At 53.4% G+C, this 24,700-nt stretch overlaps 2 protein-coding genes across 9 annotated transcripts in view; one reads left to right on the top strand and one right to left on the bottom strand.

Annotated features, from left to right (window-relative positions):
* Positions 1 to 12,508, top strand: part of TNIP2 (TNFAIP3 interacting protein 2) — a 39,413-nt gene extending 26,905 nt beyond the window's left edge. For 3 of the 5 annotated variants that reach the window (XM_079920790.1, XM_079920786.1, XM_079920789.1), the window contains 5 exons: positions 6,974 to 7,258; positions 9,117 to 9,206; positions 9,956 to 10,222; positions 10,324 to 10,443; positions 11,755 to 12,508. In XM_079920790.1, coding sequence (XP_079776916.1) covers positions 6,974 to 7,258; positions 9,117 to 9,206; positions 9,956 to 10,222; positions 10,324 to 10,443; positions 11,755 to 12,018 — 1,026 coding nt within the window. In that variant the 3' untranslated portion in view covers positions 12,019 to 12,508. The remainder of the gene's footprint in view (positions 1 to 6,973; positions 7,259 to 9,116; positions 9,207 to 9,955; positions 10,223 to 10,323; positions 10,444 to 11,754) is intronic. The other 2 variants (XM_079920788.1, XM_079920787.1) reach the window with 2 other exon arrangements.
* Positions 12,509 to 21,981: 9,473 nt separating this feature from the next.
* The window catches only part of FAM193A (family with sequence similarity 193 member A), a 174,016-nt gene continuing 171,297 nt past the window's right edge, over positions 21,982 to 24,700 (bottom strand). For all 4 annotated transcript variants that reach the window (XM_079919309.1, XM_079919311.1, XM_079919310.1 and 1 more), the window contains one exon: positions 21,982 to 22,654. In XM_079919309.1, coding sequence (XP_079775435.1) covers positions 22,561 to 22,654 — 94 coding nt within the window. In that variant the 3' untranslated portion in view covers positions 21,982 to 22,560. The remainder of the gene's footprint in view (positions 22,655 to 24,700) is intronic.

Raw genomic sequence — 24,700 nt, 5'->3', positions numbered from 1 at the left:
TTTTTTAAAGTATTTATTTATTTATTTATTTATTTTATTTGGCTGCATCAGGTCTTAGTTGGAGCACGTGGGATCTTTGTTGCAGCATGCAGGATCTTTTGTTGCAGTGCATGGGCTTCTCTAGTTGTGACGTGCAGGCTTCTCTAGTTGCGACGTGCGGGTTTCTCTAGTTGCAGCACATGGACTTCTCCCTAGTTGTGGTGCACAGGCTCCAGAGTGCGTGGGCTCAGTAGTTGTGGCACGTGGGCTCTCCAGTTGTGGCACACAGGCTCTAGAGTACATGGGCTCAGTAGTTGCCGCGCGTGGGCTTAGTTGCCCCACGGCATGTGGGTTCTTAGTCCCCTGACCAGGTATCGAACCTGCGTCCCCTGCATTGGAAGGCAGATTCTTAACCACTGGACCACTAGGGCAGTCCCCAGCTGTTTTTTTTTCTTTTAGCACTTGAATATATAGGCCCACTGCCTCTGGCTTCCAAAGTGTCTGATGAGAAATCTGCTAATCATATTAAGGATTTCTTCTATGTGACATGTTGCTTCTCTCTTCTTTCAAGATTCCTCTTTTTATCTTTTGCTTTCTAAAGTTTGATTATAATGTGTCTTGGTCTTTTTGACTTCATCATACTTAGAGTTTATTGAGCTTCTTGGATGTTTAGATTCATGTCTTTCATCACATTTGGGACGTTTTCAACCATTATTTCTTACTTACTTATTTATTTATATGTATTTATTTCTGTGTTGTGTCTTCATTGCAGTGCACAGGCTTCTCATTGCTGTGGCTTCTTGTTGTGGAGCACAGGCTCTAAGTGCATGGGCTCAGTAGTTGTGGCTCACAGGCTCTAGAGTGCAGGCTCAGTAGTTGTGGCGCATGGGCTTAGTTGCTCTGTGGCATGTGGGATCTTCCCGGACCAGGGCTTGAACCCATGTCCCCTGCATTGGCAGACGGATTCTTAACCACTGTGCCACCAGGGAAGCCCCAGCCATTATTTCTTCAAGTATTCTTTCTACCCCTCTCTCTCTCGCTTCTCCTTCTGGGACTCCCACAATGTGTATGTTGGTCTGTTTAATGGTGTCCCACAGGACCCTTAGACTCTGTTTACTTTCCTTGAATCTTGATAATTTTCATTGTCCTGTTTTCAAGTTTGCTGATTCTTCTACTGATCAAATCTGCCTTTGAGTACCTCCAGTGAATTTTAAAATTTCAGTTAATGTACTTTTTAGCTCCACAATTTTTTTGGTTTCTTTTTAGGTTTTCTATTTCTTTACTTGTATTTCCATTTTATTCCTACCTTGCTTTCTTGACTTTCTCCATATCTTCTTTTAGTTTTCTGAGCGTCTTTAACATGGTTGTTTTAGAGTCCTTGTCTAGAAGATCCACCATCAGGTCTTTTTCAGGGACAGCTTCTGTTTTCTTTTTTCCTTTGAATGGGCCATATTTTCCTGTGTCTTTGAGTGCCTTGTGCTTTTTTTGTTGTTGTTTGTTTAAAACTGGACATTTGGGTGCTTCCCTGGTGGCACAGTGGTTGAGAACCTGCCTGCTAATGCAGGGGACATGGGTTCGAGCCCTGGTCTGGGAGGATCCCACATGCCGCGGAGCAACTAGGCCCGAGAGCCGCAACTACTGAGCCTGCAAGTCTGGAGCCTGTGCTCCGCAACAAGAGAGGTCGCGATAGTGAGAGGCCCGCGCACCGCGATGGAGAGTGGCCCCTGCGTGCCACAACTAGAGAAAGCCCTCGCACAGAAACGAAGACCCAACACAGCAAAAATAAATAAATTAATTAATAAACTCCTACCCCCAACATCTAAAATAAATAAATAAAACTGGACGTTTGGATCTAGTAATGTGGTATCTCTGGAAATCAGATTACTCTCCTTGCCTAGGATTTGCTGTTTTTGTTTTTCTTTGGTTGTTGTAGATCGTCTCTGTACCAAGGATCAGCCTGAGGCATAAATTAAGGTTTTCTCAGCCTGTAACTGGGAATGTGTGGTCACTTTCAAGTTTTCCCCTTTTATGTAGTTGCTTTTGAATATCATAATCTTTAATGTCTGGCTCCCTGAAGCAGAAAAAGAAAAATTAAAAGGGGAAGGAAAGGGCACTGGCCCTTTAAATCCAGTGGCACTTCAGCTGGAGGGGGAGGGTCCTATAGCAATGGGGGAGGTGCAACAATGGCCGCCTGCCTGTTTGGCCACACCTCTGTGATCGGAAGTGGGACGCAGAGGTCAGAGCAGATACCCAGTATTTGGAGGACAGGGTCTTTTTTGCCCACCTTGGCTCCTGCAAGCTGTGTGTAGGCTGTTCCAGAAACAGGTGTATGGCCTCCAGTGGCATGGCTAGGGGTGGGATGGGTAGCTGCTACTGTAGGAAGAGCTGAAATTGACTGAAATTAACCTCAATTTACTGTCCAAGTGCTCAGATGGAAGTTGCAAGTCTTTAGGACTTGAGATCCAAAACAGTCACACTAGACAGATTTCTGCCAGTGCACTGTTTTTCAGGTGAGGAGAAGATTCCCGGTGCTCCCTCCTCTGCCGTGTTCCCAGAACCTTCCAGGCCGTGCTCGTTTTTGTCCTACCTGTTTGCCTGCTCCCCCCTGCACTCTTCCAGTGGGGAGGAGGTGTGCTGCGTCCTCATCAGTGCCTCCCCTGCTACACCTTCAGCGCATGGCACTTGCGGTGAAGGCCCAGTGAATTGACTTTTCTTAAATTCCCTGCTTGCCCCTGTTATCTCACTCCCCCTTCAGCTGCTGCTGCAGTCTGCACATGGCCAGCCACTGAGAGCTGCCCAGGGAGGAGAGAGGAGAGGACTGCGCTGGGCTGGAGAGTGTCTCCCCCAGATTCCTTTCCACCTGGAGCCTGTGATTATGACCTTATTTGGAAGTAGGGTCTTTGCAGGGGTAATAAATTTAAATGAAGTCCTACTGGCCTGGGGTGGACCCTAATCCAGTGACTGGTGTCCTTATAAGACAGCCATGTGAAGTTGGGGGCAGAGATTGGAGGGAGGCATCTACAAGCCCAGGGTTACCAGCAACCAGCAGAAGCTGGAAGAGACGAGGAAGCATTCTTCCCTAGAGTCCCGGAAGGCACATGGCCTGCTGACACCTGGATTTTGGACCTCTAGCCTGTGAGAGGATACATGTCTGTTGTTTTAAGTTACCTAGGTTGTGGACTTTGTTACGGCAGCCTGAGCAGACTAATAAAGGGATGAAGTCCAAGAGGCTATGCCTCCTTTTTTTTTTTTTTTTTTTGCGGTACGCGGACCTCTCACTGTTGTGGCCTCTCCCGTTGCGGAGCACAGGCTCCGGACACGCAGGCTCAGCAGCCATGGCTCACGGGCCCAGCCGCTCCACGGCATGTGGGATCTTCCCAGACCGGAGCACGAACCCGTGTCCCCTGCATCGGCAGGCGGACTCTCAACCACTGCGCCACCAGGGAAGCCCTGAAATCACAGCTTTTGATTTGAATAACTCTAAAATGTAGTGAAAGTCCACTCTCAGGGCAGGTCTCTCTTTACCATCCGTGTCTACTCCAGGTACACTTCTGAGCCACTGTGGAGGGCGACTAGGTCCAGCTCGGGGGAGTGTGGCGTGTCTATCCCACCAGTAGTGACAAGGCCACCCCAGAGCTGTGATGCTGGCAGGGGGAGACAAGTCCAGGCGAAGGGTGGGCCGTGGCGGGCCTGGCATCTGTGACACTGGAGGGAGGGGCTCCTGCTGCGTTTTCCATGGTAAGGACGTGGGACAGGGGCCTTGACCAGCTGGCACTGCCTTCAGAAGCGGCCAGTTTTTAAAGAGAACAAATAAATCCAAGGCCAGGAAACAATCAGCAGTGAGAGCCTGAGCTTTCGTTGGGGTTTGGTGTTCTTTTTCCTGTTTACGGTATTTTATGCTAAGAAGGCTGTAGTTGGTTCTCAGCTCTGTGAATGCCCCATCGCACTGTGTGGACGTGGCTTCACCCAGACCAAGTGACTTTGCACCAGCCGGCAGCCCCAGCTATGTGGACAGGCTCAGAAGGCCACGCGTGGTGGCCCCCAGCGCCCCCTTCCCAGTCCTGCAGGTGCAGCCTGGTGCCGAAGGGCCGTCTGCTGGGAGGAGGTATGGATGCCGACCGGCCAGCTTGCAGAGAGACGCCTCTTCTCCTCCTTTGGTTCAGGGGTGAGGTCGTCGGGGCCAAAAGGTGGAAAAATGAAAGTAATGACCTTCCAAGAGTGGGTCTCACCTGGCTTGACTGGTACCCCTGAGATTGTGACATCTGTGAGTCGAGGGCAGGGAGGTGTGATGGCGTGATGGAGTGCCAGCGCCACACGCCTTGGAGCGGAAGTCCCAGGTGACAGGCTCATTCCCAGTGATGTGTCACACCCGTCATCACCAGTCCTGCTACTTCTTCCGCACTTGGTGGTGGACATTTCCCACTTGCCGGGGCCTGACCTCCTCATCTCCCCCGCCGCCCTCACGGTCTGCCTCGCCATCTGCCAGGCCTCTGCTCTTTCCTGTTTTGAGTCCCTGTTGTGAAGTGCAGATCTAGAACAGCCTCTTCCTCTAGGCCTTTGCTAAGAGAGCCAAACCGGTCATTCTTAGTGCAGTTTTTCTTCTTTCCTCTCTTTCTGTTCATTTCTAGAGCGAAGTCCAAGGAAAATGGGAAGGAGAGGAATCTTAAACATTCCCTGAGGGAATTTCCTGGGGGGCGTCCAGTGGTTAGGACCCGGCGCTTTCACTGCCAAGTGCCTGGGTTCGATCCCTGGTTGGGGAACTAAGATCCCGCAAGCTACGCAGTGCGGCCAAAAAAAAAAAAATTTCCTGAGAGAGGGAGAGGTTTCCAGAATGTTTTCTGGGTCACCTGGCTGGAGTGGTTCGGTCACACGCTGGGCTTATCCATGGACTGGTTATCACAGGTGCACGGGGTGTCTGGGTGCAGGAGCGCGGGGAGCGGCCCTTGCCTCGTGGATGCGCGCGGGCCCAGGGAGCCAGGCTGGGACCCGGAGACTGGCTGTGTTCCTGAGATCCACCACTTATTGTTTTATTAATTTATTTTGTTGAGGTATAGTTAATTTACAATGTTGCATTAATTTCCACTATACAGCAAAGTGATTCAGTGACACACACACACATGCATCTATACATTCTTTTTTGTATTCTCTTTCATTACGGTTTGTCACAGGATATTGAATATAGTTCCCTGTGCTATACAGTAGGACCTGGTTCTTTACCCATTCTCTATATAGTAATGTGCACCTGCTAATTCCAAACTCCCAATCCATCCCTCCCCCTTGGCCAGCACAAGTCTGCTCTCTACGTCTGTGGGTCTGTTTCTGTTTCGTAGATAAGTTCATTTGTGCCATATTTTAGATTCCACATGTAAAGTGGTATGATATGGTATTTGTCTTTCTCTTTCTGACTTTATTTAGTATGATCATCTCTAGGTCCACCCCACCAGTTATTTCTTAACCCCAGTCTTAACCCAGCCATGTGACCTCTGGGCACTTATCCCATGGCTGTATTTGCATAAGGGCACAAGGAAGCAGCCACATGTCTGCCAGCTGGAGGTGTGTGTTCAGTAAATCTGGAATCTGTCGTGAAGCTCCAGGCTGTGGTTGAAAAGAACAAGGCAGGTTCTGTGCTGCTGTGGAATAAGGTATATTGCTGAGGAGGAGAAAAGCGTGTTGTAGCATCCGTTTGTGTAAAAGTACATGTGTTATAGATGCTTATAAACACTCTGGAAAGGTCCGTGCCCAAATAGTGAGTAGTTGCCTCTGGCGAGTGAAGCTGGGGGCAGAGGAGCTGCTGGGAGAAAGGAATTGAAGTTTTCATTTGCTTTCCTTCTGTATGTTTGAATTTTTTATAACCATGCACATGTTTTCATTTTAAAGCAGGTAAGAGAGTAGTAATTCAGGGTTCCGTTAGTAATGTTGGCCCTGTATTCCATTCCACTGTGCTAAGAAGCTTCTCGGTTCCTGGGGTCCATCCCTCCTCGTGAGCACGCAGGAGGTGAGCTTGAGCGCCTCCCTGAGTGGAGCCCAGATCCTTCTCCTGCCACTTCCTCACGTGGAGCTCAGGCTCAACCCTGACTTTTCTGAAGCTGTTTTTTCATTTGTAGGATGGACTGGTTCATCCTGCTTCACCCCTCTTATGTACTGTTTATGCTGGTGATTACTTTGAAAATGGGAAAGCACAAAACTAAGGCTGGGTTTAAAGTAAATTGTAATTTTAAGGACTTTTTTAAAAAAATTAATTGGGGTTGGGTATCTTCGTTTCCTAGAACTGCTGTAACAAAGTACCATAAACTGGGTGGTTTACAACAACAGATGCTTCATCTTTCGGTGTTCTAGAGGCCGGAAGCCCCAAATCGGGGTGTCGCTGGCAGAGATGTGCTCCCTCCGAGGCTCTGGGGGAGGGGCCTTCTTTTTGTCTTTCGGCTTCCGGTGGCTGTCGGCATCCCTGGTTTTCTTTGGCTTGCGGACACATCACTCCAGTCTCTGCCTCTGTCGACATGTGGCCGTCTTCTGTATCTGTGTCCATGTTTCCTTCTTCTTATGAGGACACCAGTCATTGGATTAGGGTCTATTCTAATCCAGTATGACTTCATTTTAGCTCAGTGCATCTTCACAGACCCTAATTCTAAGTAAAGTCACATTCCCAAGTATCGGGGGTTAGGGCGTGGGCATATCTTTTGGGGGGCTACCCACTGCAGTGGAGTTTCTACCCTTCTCATCAAGAAGTATTTGGAATTGCCGCACTTAGTAATTTGATGATGTAAGATCTAACATTATGAATTTGCTCATGAAAATAGAATTTAGGTGAAGTTTCAGTTAGAACTTTATGGGCTGAAAACTCCAAAGTTAATTATTCGTTCAGAAGCCAACCTCCAAATGAGCGCGTTTATTACCTCCTGATGGGTGTCCGTGCTGGACTTCTGCTCTAGGAATGTTTGTTCCTGATATTGCTTCTTATAGTCAAATCAACTGTGCTTTTAAATCTGCCCCTTAGGAAATCGAGAGACTTTCCGAGCAACTAGAAGAAAAAGAGAGGGAGACGAAGCAGCTGATGAGCCAGCCGGAGCGGGAGCAGAAGGAAGTGGCCCTGCTGAGGAGAGGCGCGGCCCAGAAGGGGCGGGCCCCGGCCGCCAGCGACATCCTGTGCCGCTCCCTGGCCGACGAGACGCATCAGCTGCGCAGGACGCTGGCCGCCACCGCCCACATGTGCCAGCACCTGGCCGAGTGTCTGGATGCACGCCAGCGCGCAAAGGGGGACGCGGGGGAGAGGAGCCCCGAGGTAGGCTGCGGTGTCAGCACGCCACGGTGCGGACCGAGGTGCAGCAGGAGGCCTCGTCTCGCGCTCAGGATCCCTCAGCCGTCATGGAGGTCGAGGGGCGCCCAGGGCCCCCCCTGCTCTCCATAGTGAGGGTTGCAGCAAAGCCCGCCCATCCGGGGATTTCTTCTAGCACGGTGGGAGGTGCAGAACGTGACAGGGAAGCAGGTGGCCTGCGTCACCAGCTGCCACCCCCAGACCTGCAGGTGACCCTGGTCCTCGTGGGGAGATGGCACTGTGGTCTCATCAGCCTTCGCTGAGGACGAAGCAGTCAGAGCAGGGGCGGGAGGGGTGTCCTGAGCAGGTGCTGGCACGCGTGCAGGCGGGCGAGGGGCAGCGCCTCCAAAGGCCGCAGGTGGTGAGGAATCTGCTGGGCGGGCCGGGGCGCGGGAGGGCTCCATGTGTCTCAGCAGGGCTGGCCTCGCCGGGGCCCTCCTGCAGTGAAGGGAGGACACGGAGCCCTTCTGTGTACCTGGCGCTGTGACCCCTGGCCAGGCCGTAGGCAGGGTGGGGCCAGCAGGGAGGGAGCCGGGCAGGGGGCGGGGCCGGGGGCCGGGGTCAGGGGCAGGCGGCCTACAGGACTGCGTGGAGCTGGGCTGTGGCTGTGTGTGCGGTCTGGTCGGGGAGGGGACAGTGTGGTTTCAGCATCAGGAATTCCCTACCTGGGAGATCAGGGGGCTCCTGGCTGGGGGTGTTGGGAGCACGGGGCGAGGCTGCCTTCCCTGCCTGTCTGATTCCACGCAGTGCACACCCTGCCCCGCCCAGCCCAGATTACTCTTTTCCAGGCAGTTCTCTGATCCTCAGGGGCTGCAACCAGGCTGACTCAGAAACGCGGGGGAGGCGGGGACAGGCCCTCCAGCCCCTTAGCAGCAGCTCCACTGGGAAGCCCGCTGGGGAGAACCTTGGTCTGAGAACCGGTCTGAGAACTGCCCGTCTCCGCGGGTGGATTCCACGAAAAGGGAACCTCAGAAAGCACACAGGCACATTTCAGATACCACAGTGCTCTCTGGGGGCAGGCTGTGACTCTGGGATTTTGAGTCACTGTGTCATTTCCCTCTGGGGATTTGAACACAGCCGCACGTTGTGTTTGGCCCGGGCAGGGGTGGGGCCGGAGCTCTTAACAGGCTCTACATCCGCATCACTTCTCAGCCCTGGACTCGGCTGAGTCACCGGGGTTTCCCGGTGCCCGCTGGGTTAGGACGTGTAGTTCCCTTGTCATTCGAGGGGAATTCTCAAAAGTACCGGCACCAGCATACAGCCCACCGTACTGTTAAATGCACTGGATTCCTAGGATTCAGATGGACTTTTCGGCTAGCTCTGCCCACCGCCGTTAGGGCTGGTTTGGCACGTGGGTTTCCAGGCATGAGTCCCAAGACCCCGAGTGAGGCACGGGTGGACTGCCGTGTACAGAATCACTGAGGTCAACCCTGCTTGCGTGACGTGACACGACAGTGTGGTGGGCCCAGAGGGAGGGAGCCAGGTCCCTGGCCGGGCCTGCTCCTGGCGGCCCTGTGGCCCTGGGCTGGAAGGTTCTCTGGTGGACGGTGAGATTAAGCTTCCTGCCCTCCCGACTCCCGTGATGATGGAAAGTCTCAGGCATGAGAAGATTGAGCAAGGCTTGGCCCCAGCGTGGGGTGGGCTCGGGCGGGGCGAGGACCACCCCTCCCCCACCCTCGGGAAGGGGCACGTCCCACCTGCCGCAGTGCGGGCTGCAGTGACCATCTGCACCCTCAGTCTCCAGGTGTGGCTTCCTACCCTCTTGCCGCACACGACAGTCACATTCGGTGACACGGTGTCTGCTCTCCGTCCCTTTCTTATGCAGCCAGCGTGTGCAGATGGGGACGGCTCTGTCCACGCGGTTGTTGCGAAGTTACAGGAGGAGAATCGACTGTTGAAGCAGAAGGTGACTCACGTGAGTGTCTGTTAGATGCCCCTCGGGAAGAACTTTCCCTCACGGCCCGCAGATGAGGGTCCTCTCCTCGGCTGTGCCCAGGGGTTGCCCCTGCCCTCAGGCCACTCCGGCTGATATGCGCAGTCCCTGTAGGCCCGACATATTTGCCTGAAAGGACATGTAGAACACGCTTGTCATTCTCCGGCCCCCAGGTTAATTCACATGTGGATAAATGAGGTACAAGAATTACTATCAAGTACAGCTTTTACGGTGGGAAATTGTAGCAAGTCTGCTTCTGTCTACGGCAGTTGTTTGTGGCCATTGTTGCCACGTCCTAGTGTCCCCTCTGCACAGAGCAAACTGAGACTTTTTTTTTGGCCTTCATTCCTTTTATTTTTTTAAAATTAATTAATTAATGTATTTAGTTTTGGCTGCGTTGGGTCTTCGTTGCAGTGCGCGGGCTTCTCATTGCTGTGGCTTCTCTTGTTGCGGAGCACGGGCTCTAGGCGCGCAGGCTTCAGTAGTTGTGGTTCATGGGCTTAGTTGCTCCGCGGCACGTGGGATCTTCCCGGACCAGGGCTCGAACCCGTGTCCCCTGCGTTGGCAGGCGGATCCTTAACCACTGTGCCACCAGGGAGGTCTCCTGAGGCAACTTTCATTTAAGGGAAGACTCACTCTGCTCCTTGTTGCTAGTGAATAGCTTCACAGTTCAGGTTGGCTTGAGAGCAGGTTCTCAGCCGCTGCCACCGTGAGCGTTCCGGCCTCCTCAGGTGGAAGACCTCAACGCCAAGTGGCAGCGCTACGACGCCAGCAGGGATGAGTACGTGAGGGGACTCCACGCACAGCTGAGAGGGCTGCAGGCCCCCCTCGAGCCTGAGAGGCCCTCCCCGCCCGAGCTGATGAGGAAGGAGATCTCCCGGCTCAACACACAGTTGGAGGAGAAAATCAACGACTGTGCAGAAGCGAGGCGGGAGCTGGAGGCCGTGAGGAGGGCCCGGGACGCCGCGCTGGAGCGGGTGCAGATGTTGGAGCAGCAGGTGCCCCCCACCCCGGGGCCGGGTGCTGGGGGGCGCTGGGGGCCTTTCTCTGAGCAGAAACGGCGCTGCCGTCTGACGGTTGAGTGTCTGTCTCCTCACAGATCCTCGCGTACAAGGATGACTTCACGTCGGAGAGGGTTGACCGGGAGCGGGCTCAGAGTAGGATCCAGGAGTTGGAGGAACGGGTGGCCTTGCTGCAGCGCCAGGTACCCTGCAAACAGGTAGAACGGAGGCCCATCTCCCCCGGTCCAGGCTGGGCGTTTTCTTCGTGTTTCCTTCATCGGTTTCAATCCCTTTCTGCGTCTGCCGAGACCCTGATTCTGTGCTCCGGGCAGAGCCGTGGTGCCCGGTGCCTGGGGCCTGGTGGCAGAAAACCTCCCTATCGTACCGTGTGTGTCTGTAGAGGATGTTGGCGTGGTGGCGTGTGACCTCAGGGGTGGCTGTCGGGCCTGTCCTGCACCCAGAGGGCGCGTCCTGGGCCTCGGGCTCCCTACTGGGAGCTTCGTGCACGTGTGTCCCCTCCTCGCTGTGCTGCAGGGACCCTGGTCGCCCTGTCACACACACGCAGCCCCTGAGGCTCCAGGCGTCTCCTGGCGCCCCCCAGCTCACAGCCCCCGTGCACGGAGATGGGCCGTGCAGGTGGGCAGGCCCCGCAGCTCACTCTGGGCTCCGTGCCGCCCCGCCACAGGGGGTGCTTCTTGGGAGGCCGGGCCTGGGTGGGAACGGACGGCTTCTCACTGCAGGACCCGGGCGCCCACACGCCTCTTCCCTGCTCCTCCCTGGTTCCGCCCAGAGCACCCGATGCACATCCCCCTGAGGGCCTAGCACCCTGGCGGGGCGGGGATGCCGAGCTTACCCCGGAACCACCCTTCGTGGTTGGTGGGCGCCATCCTCAGTGCCCCATCCTGCGTGGCTGTGGACCCCACTGGTGGACAGAAGGGTGGCCCGGCCTGCCGAGGCCCGGGGCCTGTGCACCGAGTGGCCTCTGAGCCCCTTTCAGCTGCGGCCTGTGGCCGTCGAGCTTTGGGAGCACTGCTCGGCCCCTGGGCGACACCCCAGGGCGGGCGGTGGTGAAGCTGTGGGCCAGGAGCCAGGGTCCCGCCGCCTGGGCTGCGGCTCCCACACGAGGCGTGATGAGCACTGGGGGTCACGGCACTTCGGGGCTGACGTCGGGGGCGATCATGTCGGCCATGCCACGGGCACCCCTGCTGCCTCCAGAGACCCCCCCCCCCCCCGCCCACCCAGGAGGGACGCAGTTTGCCAGGCTCCCTCTCTGCACGGCGGCGTGTGGGGTGAGTCTGCTGGGGCCGCGGCGGGGGTCGGGGTTGGGGGGAGTGCCGCTGCCCCCCCCCCCCCAGGCTCGGGCCTGTTCCTCTGTGAGCACAGGCAGGAGGCTGTTCACGGAGCACGTCCTCATTTGGGCCCCAGCACCAGGCAGAGCGAAGGTGCACGTCTCACCGTGCAGCGGGTGTATCTCTAGTTGCTGGAGCCCGAGGCCAGCCTCGTAAGCTGACCCTTTGTCTTTTTTCCAGGATCCTCGAGAGCCAGGCTCTTGCCGGGTTCATACTGGGGGCAAAACTCCCGGGTACTTAGAGACTGACGCTTCGGAGCTCGTGGCACCCGGTGGCTGGAGGCCTGGGACGGGATCCCAGCGGCCAGAACTCCCCGCAGAGGCCGGGAGCCCCGGAGCGACCCAGAGAGGCCAGGGGGACCTGCAGTGCCCTCACTGCCTGCAGTGCTTCAGCGACGAGCAGGGGGAGGAGCTCTTCCGGCACGTGGCCGACTGCTGCCAGTGAGCCCTGCTGGTGGCGGCCCGGGGCCCGGGGGTGCTCCCAGCACGCAGCAGCGAGACGCGGGCTCCCCAGAACAGGCTGGGGGTGCTTCTGAGCCTTCCCCTTGGTCCCCCCTGGGTCAGGGGGCACTTCCGGTGGGGCTGGAGGGAGAGGTGGGGTTGGGAGCATTCGTGCCCAGGAGGGCTCAGCCTCGCCTCTGGTGTGGAGTTTGACGTCCGAAGCTGTCAGTCAGGCTGAGGCCGTGCGAGACATGGCGCGGGGTTCTCCCGGGCCCGCAGGACAGACCTGTCCCAGCCGCACCTGGGGATGCTGCAGGTCACTGGGACAAGGTGGCTGCCCGTGGGAAGTGCGCCCACGCCCACCAGGAGGCGTGCACAGCTGAGCACTGTGCCTGCGCTGAAATAAGGCTGCACTGCAAGAGTGGGTGCTGCATATCCGGAACTTAAACGTGTTTACGTCACATTACTTATTTTTGTAATAAATGCACTTGCTACAGCGACTGCTGCGAGTGTGCGCTGGGGGCTGGGGTGCAGGGACCCGGCACCATTTCCATCTGGGCCTGAGTTACACCAGCCGGGGAGGAGAAACACACTTTCTTACTGTTTGTCACCTGTTTGTTTGTTTGTTAGGGCATCCCGAGGGGGGGGGTCAGCGGGAGGCCAGCCTGCCCAGCACTCTGCCGTCGGCCTGAGCTCCAGCCAGGATGTGAAGCGCTGGGGGTGAGGCGGGAGGAACCAGGCGCCTGGCGAAGGCAAGAGAGAGGCTTGCAGGGCAAGGACTGCGTGCATAGTCCTGGTGGGGTCAGGGCTGTGTGACTCAAGTTAACCTTCAGAACGGTCGCAGGAGGTAAGTACTTCTAGCGATCATCCTCAGCACAGGTGTGGAACATGAGGCACAGAGGGGTAAGGTCACTTGCCCAAGATCACAGTAGCAGGGGACAAAGCTAGGATGTAAGCCCAGGCCATCTGGCTCCTGAGCCCACGTTCTGCTTCCCAACGTGCAGGAGCTGCCGGCACGGTGAAGGGCCAGCCTTGGGTGCATGTGCTGTCCCTCCTGCCTGGAGCGCTTGCTCACCCTCTCCGCTGGCTAAGTAGGTCCTCCTCCAGTTGTAGTTCAGGCGCCAACTCCTCTGTAGGATCCCCGCGCACCCCACTTTCCAGGAGCCCGACTGGAAGGGATCAGTCGCTGCGGCGTGGGTGCTGGAACGTCACAGGAAGCCTCCGTCTCACTGTCCGGAGGAGTTGGAGGAGTTTGGAAATAGATGGGGACCTCCCGGAGAGAAGGGAGCTGCAGAAGGGGGAGCCCTCAAATCCTTGGCTGACCCCTGAACTGTGCGAGCTTAGCGTAAGACTCCAAGAATCCTGGGGCAGGAACAGCGGCTGGAAGGCAGGATGTGCAGAGGAGAGCTCCCAGCGGCTGTCCACCATAGGGTGGCAGTTCCGAAGTTGAGTCCCTTGGGGTTAGAGGGGCTGGAAAACCTTGGTTTTCCTTTGAAACCCTCAAAGGGCCACGTTTTAGGAGTAAAGTTGACATCTTAGGGCCAAATCAAAACAGCCCTGCTCTTCCAGGCAGCCAACCAGTAATTCACTGGCCTGTCGGAACAAAATCCGGCTTTCTTCAGAGCCAGGACCTTGTACTATATTAACCACAGTCCAATACACAGTAAAAAATACTAGACATATGGAAAAAAAGGCATAATGAAGATATATTCACACAAATACAAGCTAACAAAAATTTATATCCAGCAGATTGTACGACAAGAAAAAAGTATACTATGGAAATTACTCAGGCTAGAGGGAAATGATTCTGGATAAAAACAAACATAGAAAGGAATGAAGAGCATGGGAATGGGGACTTCCCTGCTGGCATAGTGGTTAAGACTCCATGCTTCCAATGTAGGGGGCCCGGGTTTGATCCCTGGTCAGGGAACTAGATCCCGCATGCATGCTGAAACTAAGAGTTCGCATGCCACAACTAAGGAGCCCACGTGCCGCAACTAAGGAGCTGGCAAGCTACAACTAAGGAGCCTGCGACTAAGACCTGGCACAACCAAATAAATAAATAAATATTTTTTTAAAAAAAGAGCATGGGAATGAGTAGATATGAATGAATATTGACTGTTTAAAACAATAATGTTGGGACTTCCCTGGTGGCGCAGTGGTTAAGAATCTGCCTGCCAATGCAGGGGACACGGGTTCGAGCCCCGGTCCGGGAAGATCCCACATGCCGTGGAGCAACTAAGCCCGTGCGCCACAACTACTGAGCCTGTGCTCTAGAGCCCGCGAGCCACAATTACTGAGCCTGCGTGCCACAACTACTGAAGCCCGCACGCCTAGAGCCCGTGCTCCGCAACAAGAGAAGACACTGCAATGAGGAGCCCGCGCACTGCAACCAAGAGCGGCCCCCGCTCGCCGCAACTAGAGAAAGGCCATGTGCAGCAACAAAGACCCAACGCAGCAAAAGAACAACAACAACAAAAACCCCCAATAATGTCTTGAGGGTTTTAAAACATGCAAACGTGACCACAAGAACTTTCTAGGTGAGGGACGGGAGTGTTTAATGAACTTATACAAGTGTAGGGTTTTTGCATTGATTTGTGGTGGACTAATGAACTAAGGAAGCATAATCTCTAGGGTAACCACTAAAGAAGTAATGAAAATATCTAATTAGAAGGTTAATAGAACAGAAAAATGTTTTTATTAATCCAAAGCAAGACAAGTTAGGAGAACCAAAGGGATAAAGGAGAGACGAGACAAAGGGCAGCTGGAAGATGGTAGACTTAACCAACTGTATCAGTAATTACATTAAAATAAATGGATGGTGGGATAGGGAGGGTGGGAGACGCAAGAGGGAGGAGATAGAAATATGGGGATATATGTGTAGCTGATTCACTTTGTTATATGGCAGAAACAAACACGCCATTGTAGAACAATTATACTCCAATAAAGATGTTAATAAAAATAAACAGACCAAACACTCTGATTGAAAGACAGTGACTGTCTTACTGGATGGAAGTCTCACCTGTGTGCTCATTAGAAAAGATACACTTATGCCAACACTAACCAAGAAAATGAGAGTGATAATCAGACACAGTGGACTTCTAAGACAAAAAATATTACCAGAAATATAGAGCAACAGTGCACAATAAAAGGGTGAATTTATCAGGAATATACAATATACCTAAATTTGTGTAGAGCTAATAATATAAAGCAAAAGAACTAGACAAATGCATAATCATCGTTGGAGATTTTAGCATACCTTTCTCAGTAGCTGATAGAAGCAGGGAAAAAAGTAAGGATACAGAAGATTAAACCTATCTACTTGGCCTAATTTCATATGTAGAACCTAAATTACACCCAAGGAAAGTTAACTATAATTCTTTTCAGGTGTACATGGAATGCTTCCAGAAGAGACAAATCTGTGGACCATAAATCAAGTCACAACATACTCCAAAGAACCTAATCATTGAATTCATGATCACTGACCACAGTGAAGTTAAACCACAACTCAATAACAGAAGGATAACTACTAAATTCCCAACACAGTTCTAAATGACCCATGGGAAAAATAAACGCAATGGAGATTAGAAAGTATTCTGAACTGAGTTAAAAATGAAAATACAACTTGCTAAAAATTATGGAATGCAGCTAAAGCAGTGATTGGGGGAATGTATTAGCTGCAAAGGCATATATTGGAAATGAAGAGAGGTTAAACCTCAGTGATCCAAGTGTTCATCACAAGAAGCTAGGAAAAGAACCACAAATTAGGGACTTCCGTGGTGGTCCAGTGGTTAAGAATTCACCTTCTAATGCAGGGGATGCAGGTTCGATCCCTGGTCAGGGAGCTGACGCCAGCCACATGCTGTGGGGCAACTAAGTCCCTGCGCCACAACTACTGAGCCCACGTGCTCTGGAGCCTGCGCGCCACAACAAAGACCTGACGCAGCCAAGTAATAAAATTTAAAAAATAAAAAGTGCAAATTAAACCCAAAGAAAATGGAAGGAAATAATAAAAGAGCAGAATCAATGAAATGGAAAGCAGACAAAAATCAACAATGCCAAGAGTTAGTTCTTTTAAATAGTAATGAAACTGATAAACCCACAGCATGACTGATGAAGAATAGAAAACAAATTGCTAATTATCAGGAATGAAAGGTGGGCATCACTGTAGATCTCTCAGATCTTGAAAAGAGTATATACTATGAACAATTTATAAAACTGATAAATTTGACAACTTAGATGAAATGGATAAAATCCTTGAAACACACCACTTACTAAAATTGACATAATAGAAAACCCGAATAGCTCTATGTCCATTAAATTGAATCTGTAATTAAAAATCTTTTCACAAAGAAAATCACAGTCTCAGATGACTTCACTGGTGAATTCTTCCAAACATCTAAGAAAGATATACCAATCTTACACTCAGGAAACAGAAAGTGGGAATGTCTCCCCATCTCATTTTATGACACCAAAACCCAAGGACAAGGCAAGAAAGAAAATGACAGGCCACTCTCTCTCCTGAACATAGAGGCGAAAGTCCTAAACAAAATATTAACAAATTGAACCCAGCAGTATAAAATGGATAATACGTTATAACCAAGTGGAATTTTTATTACAGGAATACAGGATTGGTTGACATAAAACAAAAACAAACAAAACCCACAAAACTAATTTGCCAGAGGAGAAACCATAGGATCATCTCAACAGAAGCAGAAAAAGCTTATGACACGATTTAATACCCACTCATGAGAACACTGAGCAAACTAGGAATAGAAGGGATTTCCTCGATCTGATCAAGGTATGTGTCCAAAAGACCTATGGCCAGCTTTCTATGTGACGATGAAATACTGAGTGCTGCCCCTGCTGAATCCCATCAAGGCAAGGTGTTCACTTTTTAAAATTTTTATTTATTTACTTTTTGGCTGCGTCGAGTCTTCGTTGCTGCGTGCGGGCTTTGTCCAGTTGTGGCGAGCGGGGGCTACTCTTCGCTGCGGAGCTCAGGCTCTAGGCATGTGGGCTTCGGTAGCTGTGGCTCGCGGGCTCTAGAGCACAGGCTCAGTAGTTGTGGCACACGGGCTTCATTGCTCCGCGGCACGTGGGATCTTCCCGGACCAGGGCTCGAACCCGTGTGCCCTGCATTGGCAGGCGGATTCTTACCCACTGTGCTGCCAGGGACGCCCCAAGGTGTTCACTCTTATTGCTGCAATTACACATTGTACAGGAGATACCCAGTGCAATCAGGCAATAAAAGGGAAAAAAGGACAGAAAAATTGGAAGAGAAAAAGATCAAACTATCGCTATTCACAGATGACAGACTGTGGATATCGAAAATCCCTAGGGGATCTTAAGAAAAAAGTTTAGAATTAGTCAAGTTGACCATCTCAAGATACAAAGACAATGTATGAAACATCTACTGTATTCCTGTATATCTGCAACAATTGGAAAAGCAAACTTATAAACCTGTTGTGGGTTGAATTGTGTCTCCCCCAAAAGATATGTTTACCAAAACGATGCTGAAGTCCTAATCCCCAGAATGTGTGAATGTGACCTCATCTGGAAATAGGGTCTTTGCAGGTATAATCTCAGGTGATGTCCTGCTGGATTAGAGTGGGCCCCAAATCCAATGACTGGTGTTCTTACAAGAAAAGGACAAGAGACAGACACAGGTGAGAACATACCGTATGAAAACAGAGGCAGAGATTGCAGTGATGCCTGTATAAACCAAGGACTGCCAGCGACCACCAGAAGCCAGTAGTGAGGCACGAAGAAATGTTTCCTCACAACCTCTAGAAGGAACCAGTTCTACTGACACCTGGATCTTGGATTATATCCTCCAGAACTGAGAGAATAAATTCCTGAGCCACCTAGTTTGGGGTGCTTTTTTATGGGAGCCCCAGGAAACTAATGCATAACTCTACTTAGGTAATGTCAAGAACATAAAATGCTTAGGAGAAAATTATCAGAAGTGTGCAAAACCTTTACAATAAAAGCTGTAAAATATTGCTTAGAGAAATTCAAGAGCACACAAATAAAAGATACCATGTTCATAGACTGGGAACTCAGTAGTCCTTAAGATGCCCGTTCTTCCCAAGTTGATCTATAGACTCAGTACAATCTCAGTCACAATCCCAATAGGCCTCTATGACAAACTGATTTTAAAATGAGTACTCCCCCCCCCCCATTTCTTGGACTCCAGTTACACGTGTGTTAGAATGCCTGATATGGTCCCACAGGTCTTTATTTTTTGGCTGCGCCGCACGGCACGCGAGATCTTAGTTCCCCGACCAGGGATCGAACCCGTGCCCCTGCAGTGGAAACTTGGAGTCCTAACCACTGGACTGCCAGGGGATTCCCTCCCACAGGTCATTTTTTCCCCCAGTCTCTTTTCTCTCAGTACTTCATTTCTGGTCGTTTCTGTTTATATGCCATCAAGGTCACAGGTGTTTTCTTCCAGCGTTTCTCATCTGCTGTTGTAGTGTTTTTCATTTCAGATATTGTTATCTTTTGTCCTTTGGATTTGGATCTTTTTTACATCTTCCAGTTCTCCTTCTTGTTCATGTTTTCCTTTATATCCTTCAGCGCAGTCGTAAGATTTGTAATGGTCATTTTAAAGTCCTTGCCTGCAAATTCACCATCTTTGGTTCTGTTTCTATTGCTTGTTCGATATTTCTTCCGATTTATGGTTTATATTTTCCTTCTTCTTGGGATGGCCTGCTAATTTTTTGCCTGGATTCCAGCATTTTGAATTTTACTTTAGTGTGGGATGGTTTCGTATTTCTTCTAAAAGAATGTTGGACTCTGTTCCAGCAGGCAGTTAAGTTACTTAGGACCAGTTTGATCCTTCTTAGGCTTGCTTTTAGCTTTAGATTCCATACTAGGGTAAGAGAAGCCCACTGCCGAGCTGAGACCCTTCTGAGGGCTCCACGCCAATACCCGTGTACAACCAGGTCTCGCCACCCTGGTTGGTGGAAACTTTCCCCCTGGATTTATGGAACTTTATGCCACACGTGCACAGATGAGTAGATTCGAGGGGGTTCTCTGCAGACCCGTGGAGCGCTCTAAGTGCAGCCCCTCCTGCCTGCATCTCTGCCCCACACACTCCAGCCACCCCACATGCTGGTCTCTGCTTCCTCTGCTCAGCAACCCTGCTGGGCTCCTCCCAGTGCTGGGGCCTGCAGGCTGCCTCCAGGCCGGAAGCTGGGGCCCTCAGAGGCTCACCTTGTTCCCTGCCCTTCACTCAGGAAACACTGCCACGTGCTGCCTCTGCTCCAACATCCAAGAACACCGTTAAAAAAACTTCCTTGGCTTCACAGTTAACAGCAGGAGGACGGTTTCTGTAGCCACTCTTCCTCCACAGACGCTGCTGCTGCTGAGTTTAACAGTCCAGGCACATGGTTCTCACTCTCCAGACGACACCGCATTCTCCACCGAAGACAAGCCGGGGCTCCCAGGACCCAGCTGGCTCCACACTCAGCTACGTGAGTGGTCCTGACAGTTAAGTTCTTCACAGTCCAGAGGTGTCTGAAATCTCCTTCCGTGCTGCGTGTCTCCACCCCGCAGTGCTGTTTACTCTTAACACTTAGTAGTGGATCCAAAACCTGTGACTGTCAAGGTGAAGCAGCAGAACGTCACTTGCATTCTGTCATTCTCTGTGATGACTTGGAGGTTTTATTTTTGTTTAAAACAGTATGAACTGTGGGTTAAGTTTTTTCTTCTCCTTTTAAAAAATATAGTAATGAAATGGAGAAGTATCAATCCTTTCTGGTACCGTAACATTTTGATTTTTTAATGGCATGAGTATGTGGGCAAACTTCAATAAAAGAACATTTTGCTGTTTTTTTAGCTACTGTTACTTCATCATAAGATTACTTATCAACGTGATCTGAAGAGGCTCCCCCAGAGGCTGACCCCAGGTCGGGGAGTGACCTCATCGGGAACCTGAGGGGCTTGCCTGGGGCTTTGGTGTCCCCATCTGTCAATGTACGGACTGGGGCGAGGGCCTGGCTCACACCTAGACCACAGTAACAAGTCGCCAGAACCCTTGACCAGGGCCTGAGCCTCCCGGGGCCTGAATCCATCCTCTCTTCTGTTCCCGAGATGCCCCCTTGAGGAGTGATCCAAAGGAACATCAGGGTTGGTCTTGCAGGTTGGGTGGAATTTCCAGGGAACTCGGGAAGTGCGTCCCGGCAAGGAGAGAGGCCGGGTGGTCCTAGGGGCCAAGCGTGCAGACTCGGAACCAGGTGTAGACGGCACGCCCACGTGCTGGGCGGAGCGGGGTGTGGAGGCGGCAGGGGCCCCTCAGGAGCCGTGTGGTGGGGCGGGTGGTGCTCAGTGCTGGGGCACACAGGGCTCCCCTCACCACGGCTCACCTCACAGCAGGGAACCTGTAGCTCTCAGCAGCCAACGCGGCCCACAGGGCAGACGAAGCGGAGGCTTACCTACGGGTGGCTCTGCCCCCGACGGCCTCAAGACTGTTCCCCGGGAGAACAGGGGTGGGCACAGGCGGGTCTCGGGGCCCGAGCGGGCAGCTCCCCCTAAGGGGTCCAGCCTGGACTCGTCCCAGGGTTTGCTCCCTGGCCCTGCCTGTGCTCTCACCAAGTGCCCGGCCTCAGCAAGGCGGGGATGAGCCCAGCCCTGGGCTTGGGGTCCCAGGGGAACGTGGGGGGGTCTCTGCCCCTCCCGAGGACACCCTCTGGCGTGGTCACAGCCCGGCCTCAGTTTCTTCCTTTGCTGGATCACCCCATCACCCAGAAAAACGAACCGGCCTCTTGACCCCAAAGCCCCTCTGCCTCCTGCCCCTCCCCCACTCTCCTGTAAACCAGCTTCCACTGGGCGCCGGCCAAGGTCACCTCAGCATCAGAGCCACGTGGCCAGTCTCTCCCTGCCCCACGGCCTCCAGGCTGCCCTCATCCTCACCTGCTCTTGAAGCCTGGTTCTGGGGCTCGAACCCTGGTCCCGTCCACACAGGTTCATGAACATTTCACCAGGTGCCTGATGGGCACTGCAGACGGGACCCCTCCAGGGACCGCAGCCCCTCCTTCCCAGAGCTCAGACCACAGCCTTGGGGTCCTCCTTGCCCCCTCTCATCCTCCTACCTGCATCCCGTCTGTCAGGAAGCCCTGTGGGTCCAGCCGTCAGAGTAATTCCGCAGGCCAGTCCCACTCACCCTCTCTCAGGCTAAGAGCCAGGCCGGGCACGGTCTCCACACAGAAGCGGGGCCCTCGCCGCTCCCCCTTCACTCAGGGACGAGCCATATCCTTGTATGTGCACAGAAGCAGCTTCACCAAGAGGCCGGGAGCAGCGGGAGCTATGGAGTGTTCTAGGGGGTGAGTGGAAGCCAGGCTGCAACCAGGCGGCAGCTCCACGCCAGCTTTCTGCACACTGATGACAGAGCTCAGAAGAAAGGGACCATGCTGGGATTCCTTTTGTTCACTCTAAATGCTGTTAGCACGTTGTTGCCAGCTTATACCCGATTAAATACTTGTAGTTCTTCATTGCTGTCTCAGAGGTCACCCTCCCTGCGCCCCTGAGACTGGGTGGGGGCACCCGCCTCCAAGGCCATATGGAAGCCCAGCCCACTCCCCACTCCCCTCTGCTGGGCCCCCCAGCCCCTGCTCCACACCCCTGCTGTCCTCTTGGCACTTACCACTGTGGCCCACCGACAGCGCTGAGTCCCTGGCTGGGCTGTGTCCTGGGCACGCGAAGGCCCGGGTGACCTGCTAGATGGAGGAGGGTGAGGGCACCAGGAATCGAGAGCTGCCGCCGCCGGCGACCCTAGAGGTGCTCCAGGGCCAGGGCCCGGGGTCCCCTCGGGGGCACAGCCATCAGCTTGCCCGCCCCCTCCCCGCCGCAGCCCATCACAAAGCAACCAGACGAGGCCTCCTGCTGTACTAATGTATTCCATCTTTCAAAAAGAAAGACATGATTTTAATATTACTTAACAATATGTTAAAAAAGTAGCCAGGCAGGCCTCCGTGTTAATACAGCCGAACACTCTAACAGACTTGATGGTGTGAGTACTGGGTGGGTGCTTTGTGTTTGAACTTTCTCATTCTGCAAGGGATCTTACACAAGCTGGCTACAAGTCAGGGGGATCAGACACGGACAGCGCGACGTGTACACTCTTAAACAGTAGATTGTGGAGGAGAACGGAGAGCCCTGCCCTGCCCGGCCGCCTCGGGTGGGACGCAGGGCACAGAGAGCTGAGCGCAGCGACACCCCGGCAGGACAGGTGGCGGGACAGGGCGAGACACAGAGGCAACGGGCCACGTGGGGATGCGAACCCGTCCGGCCGCGGCCCAGGCCTCCGAGGCCGCGGCGGTGGAGAAGGTGGCAGAGCTACTGTTCCGATCCGACGGCAGAGCTACGGTCAAGGCGGCTCACTCACAGACTACACGCACACGAGCTAACAATGCGGGTCGAGCAGCAAGTTCTCGGTCGGGAGGGGGCTCGGGTGCGGCGGCCCACCCGCACAGCCCGGGGCAGGCACGGCAGCTCCGGGCCCGGCCCACCGCCCGCGTGTCCCTCTCCAGGCGGTCCTCGTTCAGTGGGCAGCAAAGGTGGCTTTTTTCAAGCTGAAATTGGACCAGTTGATGGACAGTCTCTGTCGGGTCTGCCTAGCGGAATCCAAACAGAACCTGTGAAGAAAAGAAGCCCAGCGGTCACGGGAGGAAGAGTCCCACACCCGGGATGCAGCCGGAGAAGCCCAGCACCCAACAAGGCTCAGCGTGCGGGACCCCGCTGGCGTCCACCGTCTCCCCACGCCTTGCTGCCGGAGGAACAGGGTCCCACCTTCAGGACACTGGCCAGCACCCTGGACATCTCTGGGGCTTTATGTCCTTTTCTCTCGTTCTTTAGGAAGCCGCCCGTCCCAGCCAAGCTCTGCCCACGGCCACCAGCCTGCCCTCATTTATCCACGAGATCACAGTGAGTGTGATGTGAAACAAGCATTTGTATGAGACACAGTTACAACACTGGCCGGCCCCCCCCCCGCCCCGCCCCGCCCCGCCCCGCCCTCAGGGGCAGGTCGAATGCCCACAGGCCTCCAAGGCCAGCGCAGCCTCGCTGTCGTGCTGCCCCCTGCTTCCCAGGCAATGATGGCCGAGTTCCGTACTAGATGAAGCAACATTTTCTTTCAAAAGCCTCTACTTTTGCCTAATTTCTGAAATTCTCACCCTTCCAGCACTAACGTGGGTAGCAGGAATTTGGATTAAACTAGAAAATGGTGGTGTTGTCACTCGTGCAGCAGGTGAAATGAAGTGTTTTTGCTTCAGCTGTGGTTAAATCGCTGAACCAGTCATCGGTGCTGTGTGCCTGGAGGACTGTGTCCAGGTAGATGAAGCCCCCGGCCACCCTGCGCCTCGGCGAAGGGCTGCACCGTCTCCCAGGATCCAAACTCTCTTTCCCTGGACACGGCTGGTCAACCCCAAGTCCTAGTGGTGTCACCTTTTAAACCTTCTGGAAGCTTCCACCTCCTCCTCCACTGTCTCTGCATCAGCACGTGTGTGTCCCCACCCTTCACGCTGCAGCCAGAACGCTCGGAAGCACCAACCACGTCCCTCTCCAAGCCGCTGAGAGGAGCTGCAGCCCGAACCAAAGCAGGGTCTCCACGGGGCCCAGGCCGCCTGGTCTGCGTCCTCCCCACACCCTGGCTCCACTCTGGACACCATCTCCCGTCAGGCCTCCGTACTGCCAACCGTGGACTGGGTCACGCACACTTACATACACGTGTACAGAGCACGCGAGTACAGGTAACTATAAGGCAAAAAAAGCCTGGGTACCCGCCCCCCGGGTCAGGAAAACCAACACTGCCAACCCTGGGGCGCCATGCTGTGCCCTCCCAAGCAGGGAGCCACCACCCCAGCCTTTGCAACCAGCAACCCTCATGGTTCTTTGTAGTTTCACGACTCGACGGTGGCTCGTGCTGATTCCTTTCTTTCTTTTTTTAACATTTAATTAATTAGTTACTTAAGGCTGTGTCAGGTCTTTGTTGCGGCACGCAGGATCTTCGTTGAGGCACGTGGGATCTTTTGTTGTGGCGCACGGGTTCCAGGGCACGTGGGCTCTGTAGCTGCACCACACGGGCTCTCTAGTTGAGGCGTGCGAGCTCAGTAGTTGTGGCACGTGGGCTTAGCTGCCCCGCGGCATGTGGGATCTCAGTTCCCCGACCAGGGATCGAACCCGCGTCCCCTGCATTGGAAGGCGGATTCTTTATCACTGGACCTCCAGGTAAGTCTCTCATGTTGATTTCTAAACACACAGGAACAGAACCGTACTGTATGTTTTCATGTCGCTCCTTTCATTCAACAGTACGTTCATGCGATTCCGCCGCAAGGCCACAGGCACGGTGGGACTGTTTGCTGGAGTATGTGGGACGCACAACTTGGCCGCTGCAACTTCACACGAGCTCTTCTCCAAGGTGGTCTGACCTGCCCTGCTGCTCCTCGCCCGCGGAGGGAGTCGGGCCCAGCTGCTCCCCAGTGCCAGTCGGGCTGAGGCCGCCACAGTTAACTGGTCACAGGTTTTCTGCGACACCGTTTCATTTGCCCACTTGTCCACAGGTCTGTCTTTCCTTAATGGTCTGTAATGTTTACACATCGTGACACTAATCCTCTGTGATGTGCTGCAAATATTGTTTTCTCACTTTCTTTAAAGCAAACTGTTGATTTTAATGTAGCTCAATT

The sequence above is a fragment of the Stenella coeruleoalba genome, assembly GCF_951394435.1.
Source record: "Stenella coeruleoalba genome assembly, chromosome: 4".
In the NCBI taxonomy this organism is placed as follows: domain Eukaryota; kingdom Metazoa; phylum Chordata; class Mammalia; order Artiodactyla; family Delphinidae; genus Stenella; species Stenella coeruleoalba.
The sequence above is the reverse complement of the archived record's forward strand: the minus strand, read 5'-3'. Positions and strand labels throughout refer to the sequence as shown.